Below are 25,597 nucleotides of genomic sequence, written 5' to 3' on the forward strand. Positions count from 1 at the left end.
TTTAAAGTTGTAACACCAATGTACAGAACACAGGAAACGTCCTGTCAGGTCTCCTCACTCTAGCAACTGCCTCTCTCCCAGTTCCACAGTAAGAACCTGGAACTCAGGGAGCGTACGGTGGAATGGAGGAGGACATACAAAAATAAACGCTACATACATGTAATTATCCTGCAAACCTAAACTAAAAGCTATACCAATACATGATAAACATAATAATAATAATAATATATTCTAATAATGTAATGTAAGGGAACACAACACATCTTCCCCTTTTAGAGAATAATAAAAACACAAAAAACAATTTTATATATATATGTTGTAGATAAAAATTAAAAGCTATAACACTACATAAAGAACAGAATGAGGAAACATAAAACACAATCATTTCCCCTCTTCGAATGAAAAATAAGACAACTCACATACTATGTGCATAATCTAAATACGTATGTTTCACACACAAAATCCGCCAACCACTTCGGTGCGACACTTGCTTTTTTGTTACGTATTTATCGCTTTTCCTCTGCTTCCTTTTGTTCCTCTACCTGAACATCCTCAACCTCGGTTTCTGTCGCTATAACATCATTTGCACCCAGCAAAATATGCACCTTCTTCCACCCCATTACCATTAACCAGGTCCACCTCCTTGTTCCCATTTACCACTTCATCACCGATCACTTTTTTTTTTAATACAAATTACTGCTCCCCTTGAAAATAGCAATTCATTTGAGGTTCCAAATCTCCCCATCACTCAAAATAACAGCACTGCATAACAGCTTAGGCACTTGTACAGCTTCTGAAAACTGACTTTAGCCTTTTTTCACTTTCCATGGTTTTTTCACCTTGACACACATACCTTCACAAACTTCTACACTTCCAGAACCCCTCTTGAGGTCAAATACTTCTTTATATCTCCTGTGCTTGCTGATAATCCTTTTTCTGACTTCATCAAAGGATACATTAAAAGTATCAGACTGCAATAGCCATTCTGGATTGCCCTTTGTTTTTGCCCACCCCCTCATTACTTCAAAATGAGATACTTTCAGTGCTTAATGGCTGGTAGTTATAAGTCCACATAGTTTTAAAAACTTGAACCTCCCAATCTTCACCATTCATACAAGCCAATTGTATGGCATTCCTTAAGATCTTGTTAAATCTCTCAATTAAGCCATTACTAGGATTGTATAAAGATGTGGTTCTATGATTCACTGAATAGTTCTTGGTTAAACTTTTGTAAATTGCACACAATTATCACTGATATTTTGGACAGGTAACCCTTCATCCACAAACGTTTTGTCTATGAACTTCAATACTTCCACAGAATCTATTTTCTCTACAGTTTTGATAATTGGCCACCCAGAAAATACACCGATCATAGCAATCATGTACTTTGAAGGTGTACCAATAGGACCCATAATGTCTATAGCCACTGTATGCCATGATTTCTCTGGAATGACAGGCTCACACATATAAGGTCTTAAAGGCGTTAATGATTTGTCAGAGTTAGCGCATACTATACAGTTCCTGACCATGCTCTCTGCACTCATGTCAATACCAGGCCACCGGTACCATTTCTCCACTCTTTGTTCAGTCTTCACAACACCACAATGATCTTCATGGCACATCTCCATTATGCGGTCTCTGAGTGTGAAAGCTCTATCTCCCCTGACAACAGTTACATGAACTTTCGACAATTCACTCTTGAGTTGCCAAAAGTATCTTACATTTTTAGAAACTCTGGATTTCCTTGGCCAACCTTGCATCGGCCACTCAATAGGCTGTTGCAAATCCCCACCATTGGCATATTCATTTCTAAAAGCCTCTTCTTTCATACCAGAGATGCCTTCATTATGAACCAATGCAACTTGTAACACATCCCATTCATTACTGTCACACTCCTGAAAGTCTGTTTGCATACGAGCTAAAAAGAAACAGCCATAATATTGCTTTTCCCTGGTGCATACACAATCTCATAAATGAAATCTTGTAATCGCATCCGCATTCTTGCTATCCTAGCAGACGCGCTATAGAGACCTTCATTAGTTAACAATTTAACAAGATGTATGGGGTCACTGAGAACTACACGCTGTTTGTCCTAAACAAAAGATTGAAAATGTTCCAGTGCCCACGCGCATTCAAGGGTTTCTTTCTAAATTACTGAAAATTTCTTTTCAGTTTGTGACAAAGCATGGGAAGCAGTTACAACTATGGCTTCTTTACAATCCTCATCAATTTGTGACAAAACACCACCTAAACCTTTATTACTACCATCTACTCCGACTACATTCTTAAGATCAGGGTTAAAGCAAATTAACACAGGTGCCTGTGCAATAGAATTGTTTCTGGCTATGAATTCCATCATGCATTCATCAGGCCATACAACTTTCACCTTGCTCCTAAGCAACTGTCTAATATTGTACACCCTGCTCATAAATCCTTTACCACATTTTGCATAAAATCCTACAATGCCAGAATTGACCTGACTTCATCCTTGTTAGAAGGATGTGGAGCAATCTTGATTGCCTCCTCCGACTTGGGTTTAGTGGCTACTGCTTCACCCCACATAAGAACATGCCCAAGGTAATTCACAGAATGCACCCCAAACCTACACTTGGAATGCTCAACAGTGAAACCATTCTCTTTTCCAAAGTAATTAGAGCTTCGTTCAAAACCTTGTCATGCTCGGATCTATCCCAGCCAAAAACTAAAATGTCATCCTGGAAGCACCTTACTTTTTGAGTGCTTTTTAAACAGTTGATGCATGAGTCTTTGGAAAATGGCTGCAGCCGAGACAAACTGAAAGGCGTCCTCTTATATTGAAAGCATCCAGGAGGAGTAATAAATGCTATGTACTACTTGATTTCTTCCCTTAACCTGTTCTGTGCCTTGGACGAGGTGACCTCGTCCAAGGGTACAGTTCCCCTGTGCCTTGGACGAGGTCACCTCGTCCAAGGCACACGGGAACTTGGGGGAGCGCTAGCGCGCCCCCCCGTGCACCCCCCTTCACCCCAAGGCGGGGATGGAAGGGGAAGACCTTCCCCTTCCACCCCCGACCCCCCCCCCCGGCAACCCGAGGACGTCAGCGCGCGCACAGCGTCACCCCATCTTGGACTCCCCTAGGTCTCTAGTTTTCAGAAATGCACAGGTTTGGTAGGTTTCGCTAGGTGCCGGCTGAGCTAGAGGCCAAAATCTACAGGTAGGCACTTTGCAAAAAACACCTCTGTTTTCTTTAAAAAAATTGGATGTGTCCACGTTGCGCTTTGGGGCGTTTCCTGTCGCGGGCGCTAGGCCTACCCACACAAGTGAGGTATCATTTTTATCGATAGACTTCGGGGAACATAGATTAGCAAAACAAGTGTTATTGCCCCTTGTCTTTCTCTACATTTTTTCCTTCCAAATATAGGAGAGTGTGTAAAAAAGACATCTATTTGAGAAATGCCCTGTAATTCACATGCTAGTATGGTCACCCCGGAATTCAGAGATGTGCAAATAACCACTGCTCCTCAACACCTTATCTTGTGCCCTTTTTGGAAATACAAAGGTTTTCTTGATAGCTATTTTTTACTCTTTATATTTCAGCAAATGAATTGCTGTATACCCGGTATAGAATGAAAACGCACTGCATGGTGCAGCTCATTTATTGGCTCTGGGTACCTAGGGTACTTGATGAACCTACAAGCCCTATACATCCCCGCAACCAGAGGAGTCCAGCAGACGTAACGGTATATTGCTTTCGATAATCTGACATTGCAGGGAAAAGTTAGAGTAAAACGTAGAGAAAAATTGATGTTTTTTTCAACTCAATTTCAATATTTTTCTTTTTCAGTTGTTATTTTCTGTAGGAAACCCTTGTAGGATCTACACAAATGACCCCTTGCTGAATTCAGAATTTTGTCTACTTGTCAGAAATGTTTAGGTTTCTGGGATCCAGCATTGGTTTCATGCCCATTTCTGTCACTGACTGGAAGGAGGCTGAAAGCACAAAAAATTAAAAAAATGGGGTATGTCCCAGTAAAATGCCAAAATTGAGTTGAAAAATTGGGTTTTCTGATTCAAGTCTGCCTGTCCCTGAAAGCTGGGAAGCTGCTGAGTTTAGCACCGCAAACCCTTTGTTGATGCCATTTTCGGGGGAAAAACCACAAGCCTTCTTCTTTTTCCCATTTTTTAGAAAAAAATTAAATTTTCACTGTATTTTGGCTAATTTCTTGGCCTCCTTCAGGGGAACCCACAAAGTCTGGGTACCTCTAGAATCCCTAGGATGTTGGAAAAAAAGGACGCAAATTTGGCGTGGGTAGCTTATGTGGACAAAAAGTTATGAGGGCCTAAGAGCGAACTGCCCCAAATAGGCAAAAAAAGGCTCGGCACAGGAGGGGGAAAAGGCCTGGCAGTGAAGGGGTTAACCTAAGCTGGTGATAAGCTGCTGACAAATCTATGGTAGAAAACCGTTTAGCATCTTTTACCCGAGTAAGCATTTCTAAAATTTTGCATAGGGGAAATGTATGCATCACAATTTTGTTATTTAAGTGGCACCTATCAATACACAAACAGATTCTATTATTGTTCCATCGTGCCACAACAGGAGAAATCCACGTGGCGGATTCAAACGGCTCCATTATATCTGCACTAACCAATTTCTCTAACTCTTTTTCTGTCTCTTCCCGGAGGAGAATAGGGATACTTCTCACTCCGTGTATCTTAGGATAAGCACTGTTTTTTTAAACAATACAGTGCTCAAAATCCTTTAACATGCCAATTTCTCTACTGAAGACTTGGAATTTTTTTTAAACATTTCATTCCCAAAATTCTCTCAATCGTCAACAATCATAATAGGCTCCGGGGACCTTGGATCAAGGACAATATGCCCAGGTCTCTCCATCCTAGTACTGAGGGCCCTTTTTTTGCTAGGTGCACTCTTACAACAGATTTCCTATTCTAAAATCTAAACATTAAAGTTCTGTATCTTAGCAAGTCTATTTTTTCTCCTGAAAATCCATTTGGATTAATGTCTGGTTCCAATAATGTGTTCCCTAGCTTGTTTTGAAGTTTAGAATTCCATGTTTCCTCATTTACAACAGGAAAAGGAGAAGCAGGGTCAGCAAACGTTTGTACCATCACACCTCTAGTAGTCATTAAGCACAGAGGTTCTTTCTTGATCTTACCCTAATTTTCCTTAATGTTTAATATAAATACATCCTTAGTTACGTTTTGACCTGCAACGATGTTCAAATCACAATGCGTGACTTTCTTAACCTTGTTCTCCTCCTCACTAGAACTTTCACTTCCTTCACCCACGCATTTCACTTTAATATTCTTCTTCTTTTTACAAACTCTGGCAAAATGCCCAACCACACAACATGCCAAACACTTTTGTTTTGTCGCTGGGCAGTATTTGCTAGACGCTAAATGTGAACTACTACCGCAATGGTAACATTTTAACCCATCTTTTTTAACAGGCTTCTGCGCTTTAACATTTCCTTTCTTTGATCTACCGAATCCCTTGTTTTTAACCTTACTAACCAATGTCTTTAAGATCAGCATCCCCATTTATCCATAATATCTCCTGAATTGCTGAATCATGGGTATCCATGACCACTTGATCTAGGATTAATTGATCCTGTAAGTGGTCAAATTTAAAATCCCCTGCCAACTTCCTAATGGGCCGCTACATACTCGCCAACTGTTTCCCCTGAATCATGCTTCATGTGGAAAAACCTGTATCTTAAAATAACAATGCATACTTTTGGGACGAAATGATTATCAAAGTCTCTTAATGCATCATCAAAAACATTACACTTCTCACCACCTGTAGATTTTGTCATCTCCTCATACACTTTTAACCCTTCTGGACCAACTGAATGTAAGACCATCTTTTTCTTTTCAGGTTTCATTTTTCCATCCTCATCAATAGTCTCCAAGAAGTTAAAAAAACTAAGCCTTCCATTCCACCCATTTCACACATGGATTTCCACCAGCTAGCCAGAATGCTTGTTTGAGCTGAAGCGTGACATTTTATGTTGCCATGCTGAGAAGTAAAATTAATACACAACAGTGTCCTTTCTTCTCAGAGAGGGACTGGTTTGCTGAAAGTTGTGTGAATAAATTAAAATACAGTGTCCTTACTTCACTCAGAGAAGGAACTCATTCACTGAGAATAGCAACCAAAATAAAGAAATCAAATACTTCACTTACTGCCAAAAGCGCAAATATAAGCCTGTTGCCGAACCATTGAAATATAGTAATATAATACAAATGTGGTCGGGACAAAATACACTGTTACGCTGTTACTATACTGCAACAATGCCAACGTACAGTTTCCTAAAATGGTGCAGTGAAACGTCTTGACGTGAGTGCATCAATAGCTTGAGGAATAAGTGATAACTATACTTCCAATATGGCTGTACGTACAAACGTGACAGAAACACGTCCAGCGCGTGAAGCGGACACCAGAGAACGTTATGCTGTATTCCAAAAGCGGATATCTCTTGTCGATAATGGCGAGGAACAGTGCACCCTGCCGAACGCTGAACAACACCGTTCGAAGCCGCACGCCAATGTTCACGACAAGCTATTTTGTAAAATGGCGCTGTAAACAGCCACAGGTGGGCCAATAACATTGGTAAGTAGAACTTAAATCTACGTTACGTAATGGCTCCAGAGTACAGTTTCTCCAGAAACTGCACAAAGTATCTTCAATTCAAACGCACAAAAGTCACCAGCGATAGGACGAATCAAAAGTTGTTCTGTACCCATAAATGAGAAATTCCGCCAAAATGTACTGGGAGTTCTTCTCTGGTGTACCAACAGCTTCCAGCTGATCGCCAAATTTGTAAAGTCGGATGCAAGTATCGGAGACCAATAGTTCAACAGTAATTTATTAAAGTTAGAACACCAATGTACAACTCACAGGAAACGTCCCTTCAGGCCTCCTCACTCCAGCACCTGTCTCTCTCCCAGTTCCACAGTAAGAATCTGGAAGTCAGGGAGCGTGCAGTGGAATGAAGGAGGGCATACAAAAATAAACACTACACACAAATATGTAATTATCCTGCAAACCTAATTAAAGGCTATAACAATATAAAAGAAAAAATATAGGGGGTCATTATGACTCCGGCGGTAGGTGATAATGTGGCGGTACATACCGCCACATTATCACATTGGCGGGTTGGCTACAGCAAACCCGCCAATTTAATGTTCCTACCACCATGGCGGTAGCAGCCGCCGGAGAAAACAATCTCCAGCCCGGCGGCTGCTATTGTACTGCCGGCAGCATTTTGAGCCTGCCTACTGCCATGGTTTTTGTGGCCTTCGCAACACCACAAAAACCATAGCGGTTGGCCCTACCAGTGACAGGAAATTCCTTCCCTGTCACTGGAAGGAAGCTCACCCACCCCCCAAACATTCCCCAGATGCCCCCTCGACCCACCATCCATCCACGCTCCCCCCTTCCGATCCCCCACCCCCCCATTCACGCACACTCAGACATACACCATGTATACACACACTCACTTACACACTCACACATACATGCATGCATCCATTCATTCTCGCACACATCCGTACACACATTCACACTGACACGCAGACATGCATTCACATTTCCATCTGTACACGTATTCTCACACATGCACACAACCCCACACACACAACAACCCCCCCTCCCCTGATGGAAGCCCAACTTACCTGCATCCAGAGGGTCTTCCGGCAGGGAACGGGACGGGGCGCTGCTACTGCCAGCAGTGACCACCAGCAGAACACCGCCAGGCCGTATCATGTGTCAAGATACGGCTGGCGGCAGTCTAAAGGTGTGGCGGTGCTGGTGGTAGCAGCGCCACCTTACCACCATGCACTAGTATGGCCACAGCTGGATTTCTGCCTTTCTTGTGGCGGGAGTCCTCTGTGGTCATTATTTGGCGGACGGATGGTAGCCATGGCGATGGTCTTTTGGCGCCCATCGCCGCGGCGGTAGGCGGCTTATACGGCCATTGTCATAATTAGGGCCATATTAATATATTCTAATAATAATGTAATGTCAGGAAACACAACATGGAAGTACAGTCTCAAACCAAAGAAGGAAACATTTACATTGGTGTGAGTGAAGCCGATACCCCGCTCACACTCAAGTGCTTCTGATGAACAATGTATTCCAAGCAAAAAGAAGATGATTAGCACTGTCGACTCCAGAGGGACGGGGGCTGCGAAACGTCTCCGCTCCAAATAGCTGTACAAGCGCCTTGAAGCTTTGCGATGTCTTGATAACAGGCCGTGAGCTCTGCAGACATCAAGGAGGACCGGTCTCTTGCAAACCGCAGTGGATGGTCTGGCTATGTTGCTCTTATGATGCCCTCAATATATATCAACTAAGGGCCTGATTACGACCTTGGCGGAGGGGATTACTTCATCACAAACCTGATGGATATCCTGTCCACCTTATTACAAGTTTCACAGGATATGATGGAACTTGTACGGAGTAATCCCCTTCGCCAAGGTCGTAATTAGGCCCTCAGTCACACCACGAAGCCCTTTAGGTCTATGAATTGGTGAACATTCCTGCGAGACAGCAAGCTCACAATAAAGAGAGGCTGACTTTAGATTACTAAAGTCTCAGCATTTGCTTCAAAGCACTGAAAATGAAAAGTAGGTCCCTTCATCTGTGGAAAAAGTACTTAAGCACATCTCTTCCTAGTGTCCGAATTAAGGAGGGAAAGCAAAAGGGTCAGCCTTACCCAGAGATGTTGCAAAAGCTAGACCCCAATGAGGGTTTTACGCAGATGCCTGACTCCTGCTCACGCAGCTCATCTGCCTTCCCCCTCCCAAGAGACATACTCCAGGTAATTTCTCCAGGCCAGCCTGGGGCCTGCTGCTGCCTTTGTGTCTCCCCAGATGGCTGTCACACGTGCCCCAATCCCATGGAGCCCCTGCAGGGAATGAACACGAGCTCCACACAAGCAAATCTTTCAAAGGGCCATAACTCCACAACCACTGCACAGATTTTAATGTGGTTTAAAGCTTTTAATTACACAGAACAGCTTCTCTTTTAGAGGTCACTGCAGATGATTACAGTCGTTTGTCATCCCTGCACAGCAGTGATTTCCTCTTCCAGTACCCATTCTTCCCTCAAGACAGACTCATCACCTCCATCAGGGTTAGAACCCAAGCCCCTTGGTCACTCCTTGGTCACCAAGCAGCTGGGCTCATGATTCCACAGGGCAGGCTCTCCTCCGGGGACATGTAGCCCCGCAGTCCCTTTTCTCCAGCAGGCAGTTCTTCCATCTCCGGACACCATACAGCTCTCATTCCAAAGGACGTTTTTACTGAACAGAGAAAGTACACCCATTCAGTTAATACAAAAATGTATCTGCAGTAGCAACTCGGGGTAAGGAAGAAGCAGTCAAGAACAGAGAGAATTACTGTCCTTGTAGTTCAAAGGGGTGTCAGGCTCCCTTCTTCTTCTTACCGGAGCCCGGTACACTTCAAAGGACTGTTCCTACAATCTATACCCCTGGCTGGCAGCATCTTTATAGCCACATCTCCAAAGCAGGTTCCTGTCTAAACACAGGAGGACACAAATACTCAGCATGCATACACACCCTACGGATGACTCCCAGGTGCCTACCAGAGCCCCTCCACCCTAGCTGACCGCAGGCAGCTAGCCTTATATTTTAAGGCAAGGACTATAGGCTGCAGCTCATAATCTAATATTATCAGGATGAGGCTCCATAAGGGAGACTTGTAGCACAGCAGTGCTGCAAATTCTAGAGATCAAAAAGTGAACATCTTCAAGTTTGCATTGGCTAAAACCCATTTTCCTCACATCCAATGTTCAAATGGGTGCACAGAAAGTACAAACTAACCTTACAAAGTACTGCTGACTACATAAGAACAAACTGGTTGAAGGTTACTAATGTGCCATAGTTCAGAAAAGATCCTTCATTGTGGACAATACCCAGCTACAGATTTACTCACATTCCTCAAAGGGCGCTCAAGGCCAAATCAAGGGCATGAATTACACAGAAATCCATTTACCAGGAAATCAGACAATGAATGCTTTCAAAGTCTGCTGTGAGGCCGGTGTTAACTCGGTAGCCCCAAGAACAAGGCCTGAATTCAGAGAAACAGCTCACTTTGGTACACAAGTAGACAACTGAAGGTCAAAGGGTAGAGGGGATATGACAATAAGGCAAAGGAGGGATATCAAGCTTGGCTTTAAATGTTCATGAATACATTATCAAAGCCAAAAGAGACGCTTGTTAGCAAGGTTAAGTCAACACCACCCATATTAGATCTCCCAACTAACAAGATCTCTTATTCCACAAGTAGGGACTTCCTGCAAAGCCCATTCTCAAAATGGTAGCACAGTCACAGAATCCAAAGAAAACAGCCTTCATATCACTCTTCTCCCCAGCAGTTCAATTTAGCCATGAATCTTGAGATGAGGTTTCAGAGCTATTGAGATAAGATGAAGTGTATGACGACTTGGGTTCCGAGTGTGTTTCCCGACACTTGTGCCTCAACAATGGTTTACATAGGTACAATGGGCTCATTTGACACATTCTAGCTAAATTCCCTATCAATGCACAGGAGTATCCCTACACGAAACCGGTGATCATCCTCCCTGATGACTAACGATCCAGACTCTGGTCACACCAAGATGATCCCTTCCCACATCCCCTTCCCTTCCCAAGGCAGAGCATGTACCACATCACTAACACCTCCGTATCACCGCTAGCAATCGCTGTGCCTCATGGCACAGGTAAACTCCTCCACTTCGTCCTCAGTGACTCATCCAATCAAAGTTACGCCTGTTCCACCCCGATCTCCAGCATCAGAGAGTTTATTTTAGTATAATCATCCTAAAGAAGAACAATCGTCTGTGCTTCTCCATACCTCCCGCGCAAATTCCATACACGTTTAGGTGACGCGATACGTCAGTGCTGCAGCAAGGACATAACCAACCAACCCCCAGTTATGCCTGGTCATGGAGCACTTTCTGCTGACCTGCCCCCTTGGCCCCCAACTATGCCTAAACAAATTAATGTAGGCATACTCCTGAGACCCATTCACCTGTATGTCCACCAGTCAAGCTTTTGTGATTGATTTGCTAAATGTCAGTGATCCCCCTCACACAATATAGAACAAAACACTCTCCTACTTAAAGTATCTCCCCCCCAGACATAGCACTCCTGCATATTCTGCAACAAATGGGTGTGAAAGGTTTACTATCCCTGCAGACTACAACTCTGGATAATGCATCCTAGATACACTGGAAGGGAGGAGTGGTTACTCCAATACAGAAGTGGCTTCCACGCCGCGTCACGCAGACATGGACAGATCCTAATATCTGTTATGCCTTTCTTAGCCGTTCCGTCTTTCTTAAATACCAGATTCAGCACCGAACAGATAGTTGGCTCTGTATACGCCTTCAGGCGACAAAGGTCACCTCTTTGAAGATGTCACCAGACCACTATTATTCCCACCCTGCAGTACAATTATAGTAGGGGGAAATAGCTAACTGGTACAAGACCCACACTAAGATAAGTCAGACTGCTACTCGCTTACTAACCCCAGGGAGTAGCATCTAGTTGCAGAACTGATACGTGACTTTTCTATGACAGACCTGCGGCCCCTGACATGCCCCACAAATAGAGAAAAAGGCCCGATTCAGAAAGGTAACTTTACACTTTTGAGTAAATTTACTAATTTGTGGTATTCACAAACTGTTCTTCTGTAGTATTTTACACGTTTCTAGTAAGTCCAGCAATAAACTTGGCCAACCATTGGTACTGCAACACCATCACATAGAAAATAAAGGAGGTATAGACTTAAAATAAAACCATAAGAAGTAATGTTAAATTAAATTAAATTATTTTTTAAACTAGTTAAAAATATAAAGACAATACACTAATATCACACTTTGCAATGTCTCAGAGCATGATGCAATAGGGATATACATAGACCTTGCCTACACAACTTCAATTCTCGCTTTGACATTTCAAGCTGAGAAGGAGCTGTTCCGTCTGCAGCAACATCATTACAAAATACAGGAAAAGGCAGGATGTCTTTTAGCACTCTAGCTCAGACAAAAAAGGCACAACATGCCATACAGCCATTTGAAATGGTTGTGGTGCTCTGATCACACACCCCACCGATATACTGGCAGCCCTCACAGATTATTATCGATCCTTACGCTCCTCCGAGGGTAACAACACCTTGGAACAAGAAGAGCAGTTCTTTTCCCATCTTAATTTGGAGGTCCTATCCCAAGACCTGGATAGTGCAAGGCACTCCCCTTAGCCCCGGCAACAACTAAGATACCACTCGCAGGCTCCCCATTCACGTACACGACCCACCATCTCAAATATCCAGGGTTCCGTCTAAACAGAGCACTGCATGGTGTGATGCACAACCTTAGTTCACTTATTGAAGGGATCCAGAAAGACATGTCCCGCTGGTCATTTCTCAACTTCTCCCGGTGGGGCAGAGCACAAATACTCACAATGAATATTATGCTTCACCTGAACTACATCTGTGCTAAGATTTCACTTCGGATTCTTTTAAACCATCAACAAACAATATCCAAATTGTGCAAGTGTTTTCTATGGCAGGGCAGAAAACTCAGACTCAAAATGTCCAAACTGCATGCATTCAAGGAAAGTGGCAGTCTCCAATCCCCCCCATGCAGAACCTTATTGGGTGTCTTTCTAGAGTGTACAGCTAAAATAGCACATCCAAGCAGCATCAGACACACCTTTGTGGGTTAAGAAAGAAAACAGGATAATAGAGAAAAGGGAGATAAGAATAGATTACACCAGTGGTTCCCAACCTTTTGATTTCTGTGGACCCCCACTTTAACATTAATGGAACCCAGGGAACCCCACTGACTCATCATGGGAATCCGGGGACCCCCACCTGAGTCATTACTGGAAGGTGGGGACCTAATTTGTCAATATTTGTAAATATTTTTTAATTTCCCAGGCTCTCGCGGACCCCCTGAGAAGGCTTTGCGGACCCCCAGGGTTCCCCGAACCACAGGTTGGGAACCACTGGATTACACCAAAGACTACGGAAAGAAAGGAAAGAAAAAAACATCTTACATGCGATGGCCTATGTGTGGCACAGAGCACACAGTGTGCTCACTACGGAAAGTAATATACACAAGAAAGCACAGCTATGGCATAATGGTGCAATTCACTTGAAAGACACACAATTTTGGTCCAAAACTGAAATCTTCTCCCTGGATCGCCTACTTTTGGGAGGCAGGCTCAAGACATTTACAGAACTACAAACCAATCTTCTTCCTAATCAAATGTGGAGCTTTCAAAGATTGAGCATTGTATCTGTCAACTCCTAGGCCCAGATCTAATAGCCCTTTCAGACTCCCTTATAATGAAATTTCTGGTCACATGGGGCACCTATAAAAGGTACAATCTCGGAACTTTACAAAATAATGCTGACTACAGGCTCTCAAGTCCCACTACTAGACTTGAGGCACTGATGGACACACAGACTGGAACACAACTATTTATAATTGGATTAAGATAAGATGTTGCTAAAACATGACAGGAATCTGTGCAAAGCACAACTTAAATTCTGTAGAAAATACTATACTGACATCTGTATAGTATTTTCTACAGAATTTAAGTTGTCCCCCACATCGCTTGAATAAGACAGGCTTAACAAAAGACCTGAAATGCTGGAGATGTCCTGCTCTAAAAAAAGACACTGTCCATATATCATATAATGCTCTCCTCCCGTGCACCTACTGGCGTGACATACGGTCAAAATATCTCACAAAGTGGAAATCACCACCACAATTAACAAGAGGCATGCTTTTCTGGACAAAACCATCTATCACTGATGGAAGGGCCGGTTGGTTCGCATCAGCTCTAACTTTAGAGAATATCTGTATACTCAGCCTATGGAAATCGGAACAACTCCGACCGTCAAAACATGGATGCTCGAGATGCATCAAATTGCAACCTATGATTGAATGGGTTATTTACACGCTAGGCGACCAGTTAGGTAAATTCACAAAGCAGCGATTTTCTGTCAGGGGAATGCAACATGCCATAGATGCTAACCCTAATGATGCCTACCCATATAGCCTGAATACGCTATAGATAGTTCTGTTATTCTAGACAACACAATGACCTACACAAGAAATCTCAGTAGGGCCATAACTCTGTGCATCTGTTTTTCCCAACTCTGGCAGACCCCACTGGAGCAAAAGCACTAAGAGAACCTAAGAAGAACTCTGCCCTCACCAGGCAAGAAGAGAGCTACCCGACTAAGAGTTAGAGCGGCATCTCCAACTAGTTTATCCCCCACCCACCTGCTCTTAAGCTCTATTTCCTTTTGTCTTCAGTTTAGGGCCCTTAAGACAAGTTATACGAAGGTCGACGTAAGACTAAATAGATTTCATTGCTATAATTTTATCACACTGTCTCTTGCATAAATGGTAAAAAGGTTTTGACAATGTACCTATATCTGTCCATGAGTACTTCAACAAAACATGATTAATATTAAATAAAAAAATCACACTCTTATTATCCTTTGGTTAGAAGCAGGAGTTGGTTGGGGTGTATGAGAGGAATTTCCACTTACAGCTGGATCATTGCATTTGTCCTTCAATCTTTCCACCATCTCCAACATGGCCGCCCGGAGGTTAACGGGTTCTCGACTCTGCAAGGAAGGAAGGTCAGAAGGTCACAATAGCATCTAAGTAGGCATAGAATTTGTAAGGTTGCTATCAGGGCATTAAACATCAATCCCCAGTAGGGTCCTTTACCACCTGAGGAATAAACCAACATGCAGAAGGCAGTGACAATTTAAAGAGACCGCTGCAGCTTACAATCGGTTCTCAAGAGAATAATTAATGTATCAGACTTAATAAATAACATATAACATCCTTAAAATATAAAACATCTTTTAAGTATCATACTTTCTACTACTCTCCCGGGGACAGGCATTCCAGCAGAGGAAATAATAAAGTGACCCATGGTCTGAGAACCCTCAGAAATCTGCCTGAATTCAGTTCTAAAACATTGATGCTTCTGCCTTTTGAGACAAAGCCAAAAAAGCTCAGTCTAAACAAATGAAAAGCGGTGCCAGAGTTCAAAAGCATGTGGGAGAGTACAAGGGTGAAGGGACAGGAAGCCACCCAGGGCAAGAATTGATGGCTCCAAGGAATGCTGAAACGAGTACATCAAACTGGAAGGGAGAGAATCGAGCGAAGGGAAACTGAACTGCAGGAAGGCCAGAGAATGAATCTAGAGAATATTTCAAGTGGTTCTGGTTTTAATGGTACTGTGTTTGAAAGGAATGAGTATATATGTCCCTAACTAGATGAGATAAAAACAGCAAGAAAGAAGAAGAAACTCAGTCCCTCTCTGTCTTTCTAAATCTCTCCCTCTTTTTCTCTCTCCAAATCTCTTTTAATATACGACTGGCACTAGACACAGTTGGAACAAACAATGGCAAAGCCAATAGCTCTTGCCTGCACAAGATGTATTTGCCTTGTTAATGTATTTATTTTTAATTATCTTGTATGATATGGTATGATGTGGACGGTATGATATGGTACGGTATGGCCTGTTACTGTATAGTATGGTATGATATGTCATTGTGCAGTATGGTATGGCCTGTCGTACAGTCAGTAAATAACTTTACTGTGATTAACCCCTTAATTGCTGGGCGTTCCAGTGCTGAGCCCCTTTTTTTTGGCTACTTGGGATGGTTTGAACTTAGGGCTTCATAACTTTTTTCCACATAAGCTAACCACGTCAAATGTGCATTTTTTTTCCCAACATCCCCGAGATTCTAGCAGTACCCAAGTTTGAGGATTACCCTGGAGGGGTCCGAGAAAATAGGCAAAATACAGCATTATTTTGATTTTTTGGAGAAAAATTGGAGAAAGTGCTCTAGATGAAAGTGGCAGCAAACTACTTGTTGATGTCATTTTTAGGAAAAAAATACATTAACGAATATTTTGCTGTGCTAAAATCATCATCTACCCAGATTTCTAGAACTTGCAGAGATGAATTAATAAAAATATATTTTTTTTTACATAGTTTTGGTATTGTTTTAAAGAGGTAGATCATTTTTCCTATTTGTTGTGCCCTCAGCCTACATTCCGTTTGTGGTGGAAACCAGTGTGAAACCCATAGGTGATCCAGGAAAGATATAGTATTCTGAAAAGTAGACAAAATTCCAACTTCAGCAAGGGGTTTCAAGGCCGCGGTGATGGTCAGACTGCCGCCAATGTGGGGGTCCGACAACAACAATTACGATTGCGGTGTTTGCGCCAAGAACAGACCTCCAGCACCGCCAATTCTCCTCCACTGGAGGGGGCTGGTCGGTGTTGGCGGTCTTAATCCGCCTGGGGTAGCACCGCCATGTAAAGTTTGGCAGAGACGGTGTGCGGCGGCCCCATGGAGACCCCTGCACTTGGCAGATACGGTGTGCAGGAGCCCCCATGGCCATGGAGAGTATGAGCCGCCGTCAATGTTGTGGGTTGTTTCTCGCTGGGTGAGCGGGTGGAAACTCTGTTTCTGTCTGCTGTCTTAGTGGTAAACCTGTAGTAGGGGCCACGGGAAGGGGACCACACTGGCTTAGTGGTGTTGATGTAAAGAAATATTGAAAATGAGCAGGAAAAAAACTGCCATTTGTGATTATGTTTTCAACTGTCTCTAACAATGGCCAGTTTACAAAAGTAATATACCATTATGTCTGCTACACCCTTCTGGTTGCGGGGATACATAGGGTTTGTAGGTTCTCAAAGAACCTAAAGTACCCAGAGACAACAACTGAGCTGCACCATGCTTCAGGAAGGTGGAGTATTATGCAGTGAGGCTGGTTAGGATTCACTATGCAATAATCTCAAATAGGTCCTTAGGATCCCACTAATAAACCCTTAGCTCAATCCTGGAAGTGTGGCACAGAGCAGTCAGGCTTTACTGAAGGAACTTGTGTTAAGCATTTCAGAGCACCAACAAGGACAATAAGTAATTGGCAGGGCTCAAAAGAAATCTGCCACCAATTTATAAAAAATGTAAGCAGGTTTTTATATAAATGTAGACACCAAAAGGAACACAATCGGATGAATATAACAAAATAATTGATTTTTGAAGGAAACATTAATCAGTGCATTTCACTCTTGCAAAACGTTGACGTTGCAGTCAATGGGGAGGTGGACTAGTGACGCAGTCACTTGCACGTCAAGTTCAGTGGAAATCACAGGGGTTAAGGTGATGCGGGTCCCTGGACTAAGTTCGGACAGTCAGCTGATTTTTACCTGCCTTGTAGGGCCCAGGTGTAGAGTCTAGTTGTTTAGTTTTCAAAGATGTGTGTGGTTCGTAGGTTTGCATGTCTGGCATCACAGCACAACCCAACATACAGCAGCTACCTCTATTGCTTATCTATCAACATAGCTCTATAAGGCTGTTTGTGTCGCAGTCTCTAAGCTCACCCACAAAAGTGGGGTACCATTCTTATCGGGGACATGTGGGAACTCAGGTGGGAGGAAAGTTGTGTGTCCCTGCACATTCCAGAAGTTTTCCTCACAGAAATATGAGGAAAATGTGTGTTTTAGTCTACGTTTGAGGCTTGTAGGTCATTGTGGGTACGACAATATTGTGGGATTCACACAAAGCACACCACCCTGGACTCCCCGATGTCTAGTTTACAGAACTGTCTTGGTTTGGCAGGTTTTCCTAGGTGGCAGCCTACCTAGGTTCAAAAAGTGCAGCCATTCACCATTGCAAGTGGGACGATATTGGGAGTTAGCCACACTCTCCTGGTCCATATGTAAAAACAACACCCAAAAGAATCAAATGTCCTCTCGCTTGCCATTAGGATGGGATTTTTTTTTTAGTCTGCAGGGCAGCAGAAAGACTGGTGAGCCTTTAGGTGTGAGGGTAGGCCTGATGTTGGGATGGGCCAGATCCACTCCATTATTTTATTTAAAATATATATTCCAGCCATACAGTGGACTTTCAGGGCATTTTGAGCATTCTCCCAGTTTTGGACAAAGCTCCTAGCTGCCCTTATGAAGCAGAAAGGCACTATTGTCCCTTCTGAGGCAGGGGTGTGGCTCGATGCAGGGGAGGCCTCACCCTCCTATTTTGGCACCTTTTTACATTCCCTGGGGCGTAAAGGACTGTCTGCCCCTCAGAGGGAAAAATTGAAGGCAAACCCCCCTGTCTGGCCCTGGTAGGGGTGGGGAAGCAGAAAAGCTGACATTGGCCAAACTCCCAACCCAAATGGGACAAACCGTGTTTTTCTGCCCCCCACAGGACTAGACAGAGGGTTTGTCTTACATTTGCCCGAAGGGGGGCAGAAAGCCCAATACGCACAAGGTCATTCAAAATGGAGGGTGTGGCCTACCCGGGCATCAAGTCATGCCCCCGACACATAAGGCGCAATAGTATATTTCTCCTCCATGGGGACAGAAAGGAGGTTTGTCCAGGGATAGAAAGTGCACCTGACACTAGGGATTTTGCCTTTGGGTTAAAAGAAAGTGGTGCGAGTGTTGCACTCTGCCGCTGGCCACACCCCGATCCCAAAAAGAGCACCCCCAGAGTGCAACACATGAACCACTTTCTTTTGGCCCAAACACAAAATTCCTGGTGCCAGATGGATGTTCTTCCCTCGTCGGAGGACATATTTGGGTGGTACCCACCCAATTGGTACAAACCTCCTACCTGTGCCCCTGAGGGACAGACAGACACTATTGACCCTTCTGGGGCAAGGAATAGCTTGATGCCAGGATAGGCCGCCACCTCCTTTTGTTTCTGTTATGAAATCCCTGGTGTTTAAAGGGCTTTCTACCCCCTCTGACGGAGCCAACTGAGGTTAAATACCAATTCACCCACAAAGGGGGGGTGGGGGGAAAATAGAAGGGGACAGAAAGTCTACTGGGCTGTGGCGTGAAGAGAGCACACGTCCATGCCCGGGGACCCACTCTCCCCAAAAAACTGCATACATGCGGTCCTTCATGTCTAGTTGGATTTCCACCCCCGGTGGGCAAATTGGGGGTAAATTCCCCCCATCCACCCAGGGGGCAGACAGAAAGACTGTGCTATTTGGGGCAGCCCTCAAACCTGTACATTTTTTTTTTCAAAATTTACCTGGTGTCTAGTGGGCTTTCAAAAGTCAGGGGGGAGGAGGGGCTCCCTATAATTACCCATCCTCCCCCAGAGGGAGCAGACTGTTGCCACGTTTTATGTGCTGGGGGTATGACCATGCACCTGATGGCAGCCCCACCCCTGTGTATTTTTTTTTGTAAATTTTCCCTGGTGTCTAGTTTGCTTTCTGTGGGGAGGAGCAGATCGGGGGTATTCACCCCTATCCACCCCCAAGGGGATGCAGAAACACTGATGTTGCAGTTTCTTGGGGTAGGGAGGCAGTGTGCGTGTCAGCCATTGGCAGACACTGGCACTGAAAGGGTTACCTAAAACCATTACTAAACACCAACAATACAACTTAGAAATGTATATAGATAGATCACAATTAATAGCTAATAATTCACAAGAAAATTAAAAGGGTAAAAAAGGCTGTAATAGAGTGCCCCAGGGGAGGTGAGGACATGGCAGGAGGTGGACAGAATGTCTGTTGGGTTGTGGGGTGCAGAGAGCACAAGCCCATGCCTGGGGAGTGGGAGGCACTCCCCCCCCCCCCCCCAAAAAAGCCAACGACATCCGATTACTCCTAGACCATGGCCACACCACAGCACACATACTCCTCGACCTCTCAGCAGCTTTTGACACGGTCTCCCACAGAACTCTGCACACCAGACTTCATGACATAGGAATCGGCGGAAGAGCCCGGGAATAGATCCACTCCTTCTTCTCCAGGAGGATGCAGAGGGTCAGACTCCCACCCTACACTTCAAGACCCACAGGAGTCAACTGCGGAGTCCCACTCTATTCAACGTATACATGGCCCCATTCGCTGCCATCGTCAGAAGTCACAGTATGAACATCGTGTCATATGCCGATGACACACAACTCATCATTTCCCTCACCAAAGACCTGGACACAGCCAAAAGGAACTTCCTCTCAGGAATGGAAGTGTCGCCACCTGGATGAGAGAAAGCTGCCTCAAGCTCAACTCCAACATGGCTGAGCTCATCATCTTCGGAAACGCCACCTCAGCTTGGGACGACTCCTGGTGGCCCACATCCCTCAGCGCGCCCCCTGCACCGACTGAGCACGCCCCCAACCTAGGAATCTTCCTTGACTCCTCTCTATCCATGACCTACCAGGTAAACTCAGTCGCCTTCTCCTGCTGGCACACACTCCACAAACTTCGGAAGATCTTCAGATGGATCCCAGCAGACTGCCGCAGGGCAGTCACCCACTCCTTAGTCACAAGCAAGCTCGACTACGGCAACACCCTTTACATCGACACCTCAACTAGAAACATCAAAAAACTACAACTCATCCAGAACACCGCCGCCAGACTCATTGTGGACCTTCCCTGCCAAGAACACATCTTTCAACACCGGAGGACCCTCACCTTCAAGCTACTCATCCACACGTACAAGGCCATACAGAACGCAGGACCAGCCTACCTGAACCATTGCGTCTCCTTCCACACCCCCGCCAGATCCCTCCACTCCGCCCAAATGGCCCTGGCCACCATCCCTTGCATCCACAAAACCACCGCCGGAGGACAGTCCTTCACCTACACTGCAGCGAAGAGTTGGAACAACCTCCCCCTGCACCTCAGACAAAGCACGTTGCTCACCATCTTCAGGAAGAACCTTAAGACTTGGCTGTTCGGATGAGGCCCCTCCCCCCTTCTCCAGCGCCTTGAGACCCTCACGGGTGAGTAGCCGCACTTTACAAACTGATTGATTGACTAATTGATATGTTATACTATTGTATGGTATGGCCTATCATTGTTGTGGTGCGCTAAGCTATGGTCTGGCCTGCTATTGTATTGCACTGTATGGCATTTCTGAAAGGACTTACATTCTGCTTAAAAGATATTATTGTCATGAAGCTTTAAATTCATTGTTGGGACAAAAGGAATGTGCTCCCAAAAAATAATTGTCTAAAACTGGGGAGATGTAAGAAATCTTTAGTAAGAGGAAAAAGGCAAAGAAAAACATGGAAATAGTGCATCCAGAAAGGAACAAATAATTAAAGAAATGTAAGAGTTTCATTTTTTATTAATTAAACATAACATCCTTTGTGGGCTTGTAAAGTAACGGTTGGTCTGTAAAAATAGAAGGAGGGCCCTGAAGCGATAAGGCATGTTTAATAAAAGTGCGCGTACAGGCAGCTGTTTGTTCTGATGTTAGACAACTATAAAAAAGCAGAAGGTGGACTGCGTAGGTAAACTAAGGCAATATAAGTTGATTACAATAGTTACTGCCTTTGACAATGTGGTTAGGCATGATTGTATGTCAACTGTTTTGGGAGCGCGTTACAATCCATACAGGAAGGAAAGTTGAGGCAGCTCCGCTTATCTGTGTAATGAAATGTAGCAAAGAAGGGGAGTAGAGATGTAAAACACACACAGTTGGTTCCCTGCAGTGCTTTGGTGTGTTGAATGTAAAGAAAAAGAAACCAATATCCTCCAATAGCTGTCTGGTATCAAGACCGCAAATGAAAGAAAGAAAGCAGCTGGTGCTGACAAATGAAAAAAATCAGAGTGACAACGACGCCAACTAATGGTAAGTAAGGGGGAGGGCCTAGAGCTCTTTTCAAGTTATTTTTTGAAGATAAAAGATCTTGCCAGCGACAGCACATGCGCTGTCTCAGGTAAGGCCTAAAACTGCTAAAAAATCAGTTTGGAATCACATCAGGAAAGTATTCAAAACAGTAGACCTTGCAAAATGTGCATGTTTTCACTGAACAAAATAAAAAAACTTAAAACATGTTAGAAGGGTTAATTTTCTTGCTTTAAGATACTACCACAATACCTGTAGGCAATAGCAGGCAGCCTGCAGCTCCAAACTCTCACTTCCTCAAAACCTTTTCATTGTCTATAAATATTAATATGTGTCCTATAAACCAGACCTAGTTACAATTGCCCTTGGTCATGCTCAAAAAGATCTCAACTCAGTTTGAATTCAGAATGAATCCCCAGAAAGAGGAGAGGTCACATAAATGAATGTGGGTCCAGAAAGAACTAAAGCTACATATGAATAAGAGTGGTACACACGCATTGAGTAAGGGTGTTACACAATTAAACATATGTGATGGACTTCGTGTGATGCCCTCCTATGCACACAAGACGACTTCTATATCTAAAGAGTGAACTTCACAATTATTAAACTATTGTAGAGGGTTGATCCAGATGATCACAATTGAACACAAGGGCCCAGTGATACAACGCCCTAGCAAAACAATAGCCAGAATCAACATTTTAGAAGCAGAACTTTGTCCTATAGATAAACCTGTAAACTCCACAGCCCTTCCTCTTTGAATCTGCTCCATAATGAGAACACTGAAAACTACTGAAGAAAAATATCCACTGGGCAAAAACTGTTGATCCAGTCCTCAGTCAATAATTCATCCTCTTCCCCTTGGAATATCATTGAGCATCTGTCAAAAGAAAACTAAGTAATATTTGCCAAGATAAAACCCACAAATTCAATAAGTCAAATTGTAAACTGAAATAAACTCTTTCTCTTGATTCTTTCCTAAAATGAATTATATATTATCTTTTTATTTTTATTTAGTTGATCACCAATAATGTTAGCCTTGGTGTCTTTAGTAAAATCCATTATTTCAAGACCAGAGGGATAAAGGTTTTATAAAGGTGTACGGGACACGTGGTCAACAAGTTTTTAATGAAAGTTAACAAAAGCAGACACACTAAACCAATATCCTGCTCTCAAAATGACTCACCCCTCAAAACAAAAAAAAAACAAAAAAATATAGCCATAGCCATTTCCCAAACAAGATAAAAATGTACTTATATCTGCACTTCAATCTTTGATCACAGTTCTTACCCACCAAGCAACCGTAGCAGTTGCCACCGCACCATGAGGTTTGACAAAAGACAACAGTAACTGATGGTTACCATCTTTTCGACACTCACTCAGTCTGCTCTCAAATGTTGGTAAATACCACATCACAGTGAATGTGGGATTCTGATTAAAATGTGGAGAGAATATTGAGGAACTCATAGTTTGTGTTATCATAAAACTTGAAACTACACATCATCAGGTACATACAAATAACTACTTATGTCTAAATTGTGTACATCAGACACCCTCCTAAACTATACCAAGCAAAGTGAAGCTGCTAACTTTATAGTCATTTGTCTTAAACAATTAAATTGTGTTTAAATCAATCTCAAAACGAAATTCACATCTCAAAAGTAATCGTATTTTCCCTTTGGAGGACTTTTCAACCTTATGCCTTTCATGACTGTACAGACTACTGGATCCCTACTAATAGAAAAACCATCCAACAACATAGGTTCAGCTCATATTGTAGATCTATAACAGTTTACTGCTGTGTTACAAAAATATTTTGAATAAAGATGACTTAGAAAATTTGCTAATTCCATTGCAGAAGCCTCTAAGAGATATCAACCACTCTCCATGCACCATAAACCCAAACTTTCCAGGGTTCCTCAATATCTTTTTCTAGTTCCAGGGGCCCATGAGTCATTGACTAACTCTCTAGCTTCCTCCGAAAGACCTGCAAATCACCTGATAACTTCCATAAAGGAAGGGTTTTACACTGCAGACTTAAGTAGTGGATGTACTTACCCTCTCAGACCTAACAGAAGACCTGATGAAGCAAGAATCAAAAATGGTTCCTCCTCTGCCAATCCAAACAGTCCCAGAAACCAAAGTTGACTGGTCGAAAAGGGAGTTAACAAAATGATCTAACACTTAAGCTTTTGAGACCTTCATAAGAACCGTCTCTATTTTGGCACATGGTGGAAATGCAGACCCTTTATAGCACTACAACCCAATCTATTGCTTCTGCAAATGGATCTAATCTCCAACTGAAATACCTCAGAATTTGAGTAATGAACCTTGAAGCAAAGAGATCCCTAAACCTGCTGATTTACTGTGACAATGCGTTGATTAAATTGCCAATTGCTGTCATCCCTTTTTGTGAATTCCAATCTACAATCAGATTTTCCTGATCAGGTAAGTATTCAGGAAGCTTCTTTGATCTGCTTCACCTAGGCGATTTATATAGCAGATAGCGGAAATGTTGTTAATCTTCGAAAGACCTGCACATCCTGTCGATTTTTTGTTTTAAACTTTTAAGAGCAAACATCCTTACTTTGAATTCCAAAAATGTACATGGCACAATTTCTCTTCCTTGACTAACTCTCTTAAGTCTTCATAGTGCTTAATGTTGCACCCCTACCAAAAAGGCTCTGTGAGAAACTGGGTTATTGGATGGGTGGGGCATGAACCCTGGTCAAGCAACAGCCACAATACCTTACAGGGTGAACCACAAAAAGTCACTGAACTAACCTGTGCTTAACCCTGGGTACCATGGCACAAAAAGCAGTCAGGCTTAGCTTAGAGACAATGTGCAAGGTATTATGCAGCATACAGTCATAAAGTAAAAGCACAACACAAGAAAAATGCCACACTAAATTAGAAAACAAAAAGGTACATTTTAATAAATTATGTGACACAAAACAACAAAAATCCAATCAGTAGAACCAGGAGTTAGGAATTTTCAAAGTTTTTAAGTTTTTAGTAAAAAAACTAGAGCCTAAATGATCAAAGCGCCAATTGCGGACATTTAGTCACGCAAGACTGGATCAAAGTGGAAAAATATGGCCGACCACGATGGAGCACGGTTCTGATACAGGAAGTGGGTTGAGCACAGTCAGTGCTTACCTTCAGACTTAGAAGAATTTCTGAGAAAAATGTTCCGAGATCGTAAAGTTAAGCAAGGCAAGGCTGCAGGAGGTTTTGGAGGAGGGACTTTCATCATCGGATAGCCTTGGGTCGATGCCTCTGTGAAAATTTAGACGTTTGGGCTGAGTCTCTGAAATGGAATTCGAAAATCTTCAGTGGGATGAGGCAGAGGGCTGTAGCAAAAGGCAGTTCCACAAGGCCAGATGCCCCTTTGGCGAAGGACCACTGAAACGTATTTACTGAGCCGTAAGTGGCGGTAGAAGCCGTGAAGTCTATCTGATCGGCGATGCGCCTCAGGCCGATAGACGAGCAGGTTGGTCCTGGTCTCCACCTGGTTCTCAGATTCGTTTTTAGACAAATTTTTCCAATCCACCACTTTTGGATTTTAGCTATCTGGTCACCTTCAGAACCTCTTCCAAGGGTCCATGAGTGGTGGGCCACCACTTGGAGAGTCGGGACTCACTCAAGCTGCTTTCAGGTGTGGGCCCAAGGTGAAGATAGCCTTTTGTGTCCTTGTGACTCAGAACAAGAGGCCAGCAAACTACTTTGGAGCCACTCTACTGGTCCTGTGTTCAGGTTGCAAGTCCAGTCCTTCCATCAGGCAAGAAGGCAGAAAGGAAGTAATCCAGCAAGACAGCAGCAGGTCAGCAGTTCAGCAGAGAGGCAGTCCTTTCAGCAATACAGCAGTCCTTCTTCCTGGCAGGGTATCCACAGGTCTAGAACTGTCCTGGAGATCTGATGTTTGAA

General features: G+C 43.5%; 1 protein-coding gene across 1 annotated transcript in view; it reads right to left on the minus strand.

The window, feature by feature from the left end:
• Positions 1-25,597, minus strand: part of TRIM44 (tripartite motif containing 44) — a 353,973-nt gene that overhangs the window by 318,674 nt on the left and 9,702 nt on the right. The window contains exon 2 of the mRNA XM_069221831.1: positions 14,599-14,676. Within this exon, the coding sequence (XP_069077932.1) occupies positions 14,599-14,676 (78 nt within the window). The remainder of the gene's footprint in view (positions 1-14,598; positions 14,677-25,597) is intronic.

Source organism: Pleurodeles waltl, chromosome 3_1, assembly GCF_031143425.1.
Source record: "Pleurodeles waltl isolate 20211129_DDA chromosome 3_1, aPleWal1.hap1.20221129, whole genome shotgun sequence".
In the NCBI taxonomy this organism is placed as follows: domain Eukaryota; kingdom Metazoa; phylum Chordata; class Amphibia; order Caudata; family Salamandridae; genus Pleurodeles; species Pleurodeles waltl.